Genomic DNA, 8,989 nt, shown 5'->3' on the forward strand with positions numbered 1-8,989 from the left:
AACTCTAAAAGAATATAAAAATCCATGCACTTTAAACTCCATTTTCTAATACTTGTGGGTAGTTTATTAATTTGAATTAATCTAAATAAAAGTAACTTTTTAATTTCTCAATGCAACCTTATTTTTACATGCAAGACCTAAAAATCTTTATTTGCATTAAAACAATTTTTTAATGAATTTTGTTTTTTCTGAACCAATAAAGGACTGATATGTTCAATCCCAAACGCCAAAACCTAACGAAGTGACCAATCAATTTGCAATCATATAGATACAAAATCTGGAGTGAATGGAAAGAATGAATTCGGTATCTATATCTAACCCATCTAATTTATCTTTCCGAATATGAATAAAAACAAACTTCCAAAACAATTATATCAAATTTAATATCTAAATAAAATTATGAATACAAAGTATTTCATGTCCTAATTCATTAACTAATTAAATATGAATAATTACTTTTTCTTTTTTTCTTCTAGAAGAATCAGGGCTTCGAATATCAGATGGAACAAAGCATCTTACCTTCAAAAGATATTATCACTTACACACGTTATGATAAATAAGTGTGGACAAGTGTGAAACCGGTAACTATCAACTTACACAGTAGTCACAAGCGATAAATTATCAAATTATAAATTTCAGATAATTTAATAAACTTTTTTCAGTTTCCTTTTAACAAAATGTCTATGCCTTCAATTGAGCAATAAATGTTAATAAAAATAGGATTACATATGCCATGTTAGTAAAAAGGTGTAAATAATTTGTAGTTTATACATGAAGAATTTCCATCATACATTTTATAAATATTATAAATCAATTAGTTCTTTTTTTTATGAATGTGCAAATTAATTAAAATAAATAAATGATTAGAAAAAGGCCTAATAGTATTATCTTAAATTTTAAACTGATATAATTTTCTTTTTAAGTTTTGAAAATAAAATAAAAAAATTACAGAGTATATTACTCTCTAATTGTATTTCTTTTCAATATTCAATTTTGATAGTACTCAATATATTAATATTTAATTATCATAAAAAAAAACAAATATGTGACACACCATATTACCAAATACATGAAAAATACAAATAAATACTATTTCCATCTCATATTACATGAAATTAATATGATTCTTTGTATTAAAATAATTAATGATTTAGTTAAAGTTAATGGTAAATGTAGCATTAATAGGCATAATGATACTATTTTGAGAAAAATATTTTAGTGATACATATACTTATGATTATTCTTAATATATAAAGAAGATAATGTTTTCATAATTATTTATTGTCATTTGTAATCAGAACATTTTATTTTTTATTCAAAAAATAATTTAATTATTTAATAAAATATATAAATGTGTAATTTATTTTACTATAAATAATTGTATAATCTTAAGCACAAAAATAATCATATATTTTTTTTGCTTTTATAAATTATATATATTTTTCAAAATTTTATTTTTTATATTAAAAAGTGTACACATGCGATCAGAAAAAAAAAAAAACATGCATGTTCTTTAGTTGGTACAGAAAAAACAAAATGAAAATTGGTAAATTTATTTATAATAAACAAGAAAATAATAGTGAAAAAGAAGATTGTTGTTGGGAAGACTTGAGAGTTAAATGATCTTAGAAAGGCTGAGGGTGAAGTGCGCAATCACTTGGAGACACTAAATAATAAAACCCTTTGTTTGCAGTTCACATTCGCACTCTCTTCTCTTCCTCACTTTCAAACTTAACCTAAACCCAAACTTGTCGTTTCTTCTCCCAATCACCATCGTTCCGCCTACCACTGCGTCAATGTCGGCCACTGGTGGCGCCGCCATCGCCGGTGGAAACCGAAACCGTAATCGCCATCTCGGTGAGAACCGTTTTTACAGTCCGCCGCCCTTGCGAAAACACAGAGAGAAGCAGGAGCAGCAAAGGTCTTCGTTGTCCAGAACTTCCTCGGAGAACAGGCCCGGTTCCTCTTCCGATTGTTCGATTTCTTCTCGTGCCACATCGGATATGTCCAATTTGGATCGATTGTTGGAGCATATCACGCCCTTTGTTCCCGCCCAATATTTTCCCAAGGTAAAATCAGAGTATATTTCTCCTTTCTAGTTACTCATTATAAAGGTGGAGGTGTTAAATTTATTTAATTTGCAGTGAAGTAGCAGCATTTGACCTTTTTATTTATTTATTTAGTGGGTGAATGAATGAATAGGTAGGATGTTTGGTTAGTCAATGTAGACATATCATGAATGCCATGGTGGTTTTGTAGTTTAGTTTTTGTAATTTATGGCTTGCGCTGATGTGACCCTAGATTGATTGTTGCAAAACAAACTAGTACAGTGTGAAATGTTGTTTAGTTTGTTTTCAATGACGCACTGCTTATTTGGGTGGATTTTGTTTGTGTGGAAATTAACAGACCAACTCCAGGAAATGGAAAACTAGGGAAGCTGAATTGCATCCATATTTTGTGCTTGGAGACTTGTGGGAGTCTTTTAAGGAATGGAGTGCATATGGGGCTGGTGTTCCTATAGTGTTGAATGGGAGTGAATCCGTGACACAGTATTATAATGTCTCCTTATCTGCCATTCAGCTGTATATCGATCCTTCAAAACCCTCCACTAGACTGAGGTATGTCCGTGTTAAACATTTTGGCTCTAAATTGGATCTTAAATTTTTTACTGGATTCCTTTTTGTTTATAGATGTACCTTTCCATGATTGGTGATCAATTGACTTTTATTCTTAACTTTTAAATGTTCTTAAATCAGTACTTTTTTTAGTTGATGTCTTGTACAATTTACTTTTGGTATGACTTGGTGAATTGAAACTGTTCATTTTAGATGTCAAGGAAGATTTTGTAATGCATTTCTATTATGCATGATGAGTAAATGGAGTTCCAATTATCCACTAAGACCTTGACGTTATCACTTGGAGTCCTTTGATGCATGGATAAATATTCTTTCAAGTTTCTAACAACTTAAGGCAGAATTTAATGAGACTGAAGCAAAGTTTCACTTTTGTCTACAAATTGATCAATTAGTTCACAAATTAATGCCCATGTTAGCCCTGCTTGATTTTTCTTATGTTAGTGTTTGATTTGTTCTTAAATATCTTAGTGCTGTATTTGCTTGTGTGGGGTGGCTATAGTGAATAAAAATATATGAAATCTGGATACATTATATGACAAGGATGTTATACAAATATGTGACAAGTATATTATACAAACAGATATGAGAATGCAGGATATTCTTCAAAATTCAAAGATATAACCTAGATAAATGAACTTGAGCTAAAAAATACTTCACATAAATGCAAAATATATGTGAAGAGAGGTTGAGCATTTCCAATTAATACATAACTATATTGGAAGATGGTGATCATGCATTCTGAAAATAATGCTTATGATAGTGGGAAAAGTTACAAAGCCGCAGTTGCCTAACTTTCAATTGTACATGTTACAAGATTACTTATTTTCCCCAAACTCAAGTTAGGATGTAACAAAAGTCATTAGTCCTACTCTAAAGAAGTTTGCAACATATTTTACCTACTGTTTACTGTATAAAGTCAGGTTTGGTCCTATTCTAAGCATTGGATTCATATCTCAAGAATATTAATTGGTAGTTTTTCTTTCTTGAAAATAAAAGATACTTCTTGGATTCATATCTAGGAGGATCATGTGCGTATTCATATTGGACATGATATGGGTAAGACACCTAAGCTTTGCCATTGTTTAGGAGTATCTAGGCTTTGCATATAAAAGTATATATCAATACTTTTGGCTTGGCTTCTGATTATTGCGCTATGGAGATGCCTTTGGCAAGGTAGAGAGAATATTCTCCCATTACTGAGTGTTGAAGGATAACATGAGGTGGGAGGAAAGGCTAAGTAAGTAGCTTAAGAACTCACATGCTATGCATGTATAGTGCATGATTGAATCGTCTAGGCCAAGTTGCCAATGTCTGGTGGATACATCAACTTGTGTACAATTTTATAATGGTTGAGTAAGCTGGTAATATATTTTCCAATCAGGAATGTGTGATCTATCTCTCTAAGAGACATAAGAATTGAGCATATTACTGTATTGTTCATCACCTTCTGCAGCTCTATAAAATGTACTGTTAGTAGTATTTTTACGTGTTATAACTTTGATGCTATTTTGTCCGGCTACTCATAGTAGCCTTCTGGGTGTCTACTACTAGTTGCCTATTTTAATATATTACATTTAGCAAGTTGTAGACAATATTCAATATGATACAAATTTATCTTACAGTTTTATGCTCATAAACACAATCATTTAAATGCTAGGAGTTCAGATCAAGGAACCAAATCATTTCCCTTTTTGCACGTGTCATGATCTACCCTTTCCAGGACCAGTTTACCATTTTAGCTGAATTTAAAGACATGACACAGTATGATATGTAACAATGTCATTCTAATTTTCATCTTTTTCCAGGAAACCCAGTCAAGAAAGTGACTCTGAATCAGCTAGAGAGACAAGTAGTGACAGCAGCAGTGGCTATTGTCATGAAAGAGGAGCTAAGAGTGTTCATAGCAGTAGGAATCATCTTAATGTTTTGGATGCAAGCAATCATGCTTTGGAAAGGGTCTCACAAGGTAAACCTTTCATGGGTTCATCAAGTGATGAGACTGAGAGCTGCAACCCTCCTGGTCAGCTTATATTTGAATTCTTTGAGCATGAGTCACCTTATAATCGTGAGCCATTAGCAACCAAGGCAAGATGTTATCATTTGTTGGACTTACATATTAGATTGTGTGTTTGTTTGGATAATTTTTTTCGTAGCACTTTTATCTAAATAAAATAAAAGGAAAGATGAAACTAACTTTTCGTGAGCTAACTTAGCTTGTGAATGACTTTGTTTCATTTTTTTCTTATTTTCTTCTGTAAGTGCTTATGGGAAAAAAATTTAACCAAATAGATCATATTTTCTTTTTAATCCTAACAAGTATTCATATTGCTTGACTCAGATTTCTGATCTTGAACGACAATTTCCAGAGTTGAAAACGTACTGGAGCTGTGATCTTTCCCCTGCAAGTTGGGTTTCATTTGCGTGGTATGTTTTTCTCATCCTCTTGGTCTTCTAATTATTGTGGTTGGACAATGCCTGTTGTAATTACTAATTTAAAATTATTTGTTGCTGTGTATTTTTAAAGGTACCCAATATACAGAATACCTACTGGTCCAACATTACAGAGCCTGAGTGCTTGCTTCCTGACATACCATTCCCTGTCAACAGCTCTGCAAAGTATGTCTTGTTGTCTGTATAATTTCTGTGTATGCTAAATGTTTGTAAATAGGCATCAACTATAACACGTGTAATCTCTGAATCAGGTTCAAATACTGATGGGCTACATAATCATTATTCAAGAGGTAGGGACATATCGAAGCTATCATTACCAATCTTCGGGCTTGCCTCACACAAGTTTAAAATTTCTGTCTGGGATCCTGACGGAGTTTCTGAATGTCAGAAAGCGAACTCTCTGTCGCGGGCTGCTGAAAACTGGCTTAGGCTATTGCGAGTCAATCATCCTGATTACAATTACTTCATGACTCATTATACATATTTGAGATGACCGGAGATTCTCTCAACAGAAGCAGCCCAACTTCCTAATACCAGTTTATGTAATCCCTGCCAGTATATTTGTGTTGTCCATTAAATTAACAGTTATTTTTCCATATGCTCACAAACGCCTGAATCACTTGTGTTTTCCTAAATAGAACACCAGGGTCACTGCTTCAGTAAGGGGAGAATAGGTATTGAAAACTATATACACCTTTCAGATTGAAGGGTCTGCTTCTGATTTCATACGGATGCAAAAAAGAACATTATTAACAAAATTTAAGCTTTTTTTTTATGTCTGTTATCCTGATTATGGCTGAAAGATCCAATTAATATACCACCTGATACATGTCTATTATTAATGATGCCAACATATTTGTCCCATAATAAACCTCTTTATGGTGTGTGGAATCTAGTTTGATTGTGACGAATCATGCCATTGAAGTAAAAATCATGACAGGAAAAAATATTGGTAACATTATTTATATTCCATGCATGTACATGCATGATAATCTTTGCTAATGATTTCGTATGTTATGACTGTTACCAAATCCTGGATCACTTGTAAGTAAAAGTGGGACTAAATTTATCTAAACTACCTTTTAGTCATAAGCAATTATGTTACATTCTTGAGAGTTCAAAAGGAGCATAGATTGAAGATCTTTCAAAATATTTAAGGTGTAAATTCTAATCAATTTTTGTCAATAATTGAAAATGTATCATTTAAAATTTTCTCTTATTGAACTAGCACAGTTGATTTTCTTGTTTTGATATTCATTGGTAATAATCACAGGGTTTTTCTTCACTTCAAGTTTCGCATTCACAACTCCAAATTTTGGCGTTCAATTCTTTTTTTGTTTTCCATAATAGTTGGATTAAACTTTAACTTCAATGCAGAAAGTTTTATAATTCCTGTGTCTTGCATGCACATTTTCTTTAGTTAGTTTCGTACACAACTTATCTTGTTTTTTTGTTTTCAATTCGTTGTATATCCTATTCATATATTATAGTTTATCACGTAATTTTTTTTCCTTTTTACACCAACTTATCATGACTCAAATAGAGGTTCTGATATTCCTATTTATTATGCAGACTATAGTAAATGTATTTTGAATAACAATTTGAAAATTCAAATAACATTTAATATGCGAATTAATGAAACTTCCTCCATCCAGCAGTGACCTCAAAGGTATATAAGTAGGAGTTGGGTATTTTGCAAACATCAAGGTTTCAAAAAGTTGTAAGAACCAATAGTGAACATAAGAATCTTATGAAAGATGCCAACCAGATTATTAGTATAAATTTGTACCAATATATTTTGCATCATAAATATTCTAAATCCAAAGTTTAATATTATTACATGAATCATTTAAGAGTAGTTTTTATATACTTATCACGCTCGAAATTATTATGGTAAACTGTTGGCGTATAATTCTGTTCTACATTACGCTTTAAAACATGTTATTGACTTGCCCATTTTACTAACTCAAAATGTGAGACTATAGAAATATATCTAAATTCAAGCTAAAAAGAAGAAAAATATTGCATTAAAAATTGATTTTATAGATTATAGAACTAAAGTATGTTCAAACACAAAATTTTAAGATATATAATGAAGAATGAAAGATTTCTACAGTCCATATAATCTTCCCTTAAGTTGTGCAAATGACAAGAAAAACAGAGAAGATTAAAAAAAACACTATCCTTGTGCACATTATCTATATAGAATATGTTCGAGAATAACTATTTTTATGCTTGAAGAGTTCAAGGGTTATCTATGAATATATTTACTTCAGATTTTTTGTTGTTGTGGCTCTTATGGGGAACTTTTATAGTTCATAAAGTGAAGCTAAGAGAACAATTATGATTTATTGATTTTTGTAATCCAATCACAAATGATCATAAATGTTATATTTATTGATTTTTAAAATAATTGTCTTAAATGATTTTAATTAATCAATGGTAAAATAAAGTTTCACATGGCTTTTTTTATTTTAGGGAATTTATTTAACTTTCCGATATAGTATTATCACCCCATAAGGCACTTTTAGAAATGAGTTAAATTTATTATAAATAATTATATGGATATCAATTATTAGCAAGCTCTCGTAGCTCAGTTGGTTAGAGCACCCGTTTAGTAAGCGGGAGGTCTTGAGTTCGACTCTCAACGAGAGCATATAATGATTTGTTTTTGAATATTTTTAAAATATTGCTTTTATCCATTTTTCGGACACTTTTCTGTTAATTATATTTTTTTTGTGTTTTGGGCTTTGGCCCAATTACGCTACCACTAAAATAATTTTAAGATGTAAGATTTGTACATAATTTATTTATGACTTAACAACGTAAAATCCTCAATATAACAAATAAAATTTGGTCAACTTTACTATTTTCCCCTGCTTTATTTATTTTTTTCCACGGGTAAGAAGACTAATATCTTATTTAGATATTTTGAACAAATTTTTTTCTTTAACGATTTTTTCATAAAAATAAAATTAATTTTCCATAAGTTAAAATCAATGTTCTATACTAATTTTAATTTTTTTAACGTATAGAAAATAAAATTTATGTTTCTCGTGTTGAAGTCGTTAAAAAAAACTTGTCCAAAAGAACTCTAAAGCTCTTTTTTTTTTTCTGGGTAAAATGACGCATTTATTTAGATAAAGTATATATTAGTCACTTTAAAAATATATATTTTAATAGTTTTGAAATGAATTAGTATATAAATTGCTTTTAATTAAAATTAAACTAATTATAATACAATTAATACAAAAGTACAAACCACCCTACTTAATAGAAATTGAATTTAATTTATTTACTATTAAAAGGATAGTTTTGTATGATTATTGAATGAACACAACTACTACCAAAAATGGTATTATTTTTTGGATATGTTTATTTGAATTTTGGCGATGGGTCACTATCTGTATAATATATGAGTAATGAAGGGCAGAGTGATGGTAAAGAAAAGGAGATGGAATGGTCTTTGTTAAGGGACCCAAGTGAATGAGATAAAATGTGTAAAGTTTTGTGGTAAGAATGATGAAGAAGTAAAAAAGAGTACTTCATTCATTGGTACATATGTAACAAAAATAAATGTGTAATCATAGTACGTAACCTTCACACATCGTCCAATTATTTTGGCTTTAATTGTAACTTGGTTTTTGACTTTTAGCAATCATATTGTTCCATCACATGATCACCAAACACTCACAAATAAACCTATCATTGCTCCGACTGGAATGACATGGAGAAAAAGACTCTTCCCATACACTCTCTTATCATACTTTCTCTCTATTTTCTTTACCAACATTATCTTTTCTTCATTTTTAACATTCTTTTCTTGTTTTTTTCAAAAGGGCACATGAAAAATTCAATATTTATTTGTTCCTCAAATTTAAAGCTTATTGGGTAGAATATAT

The 8,989-nt window shown here is 30.4% G+C and overlaps 1 protein-coding gene and 1 non-coding gene across 3 annotated transcripts; both read left to right on the forward strand.

The window, feature by feature from the left end:
• The first annotated feature begins 1,629 nt into the window (after positions 1–1,629).
• LOC108332035 (uncharacterized) lies at positions 1,630–5,867 on the forward strand. Of its 2 annotated transcripts, XM_052871731.1 has the most exons (7): positions 1,630–2,069; positions 2,407–2,618; positions 4,442–4,721; positions 4,975–5,060; positions 5,161–5,252; positions 5,339–5,377; positions 5,476–5,867. In XM_052871731.1, the coding sequence occupies exons 1-7, from the start codon at positions 1,797–1,799 to the stop codon at positions 5,502–5,504; spliced, it is 1,011 nt and encodes a 336-aa protein (XP_052727691.1). In that variant the 5' UTR covers positions 1,630–1,796; the 3' UTR covers positions 5,505–5,867. The 2 variants fall into 2 exon arrangements, with proteins under 2 accessions (XP_052727691.1, XP_017422619.1); XM_017567130.2 differs by having other exon boundaries at positions 1,632–2,069; positions 5,339–5,867.
• A 1,802-nt stretch (positions 5,868–7,669) lies between these two features.
• On the forward strand, positions 7,670–7,743 carry TRNAT-AGU (transfer RNA threonine (anticodon AGU)). Its single transcript has one exon. It is a non-coding gene; the product is annotated as a tRNA-Thr (tRNA).
• Positions 7,744–8,989: the final 1,246 nt, after the last annotated feature.

Source organism: Vigna angularis, chromosome 1 (assembly GCF_016808095.1).
Source record: "Vigna angularis cultivar LongXiaoDou No.4 chromosome 1, ASM1680809v1, whole genome shotgun sequence".
Taxonomy (NCBI): Eukaryota; Viridiplantae; Streptophyta; class Magnoliopsida; order Fabales; family Fabaceae; genus Vigna; species Vigna angularis.

Coding starts and splice junctions, on each gene's coding strand:
- LOC108332035 (XM_017567130.2), top strand. CDS start 1,797: ATGTCGGCCACTGGTGGCGCCGCCATCGCCGGTGGAAACCGAAACCGT. Junction 4,722..4,974: donor GTGAGCCATTAGCAACCAAG/GCAAGATGTTAT, acceptor TGCTTGACTCAG/ATTTCTGATCTTGAACGACA. Junction 5,061..5,160: donor AGTTGGGTTTCATTTGCGTG/GTATGTTTTTCT, acceptor GTATTTTTAAAG/GTACCCAATATACAGAATAC.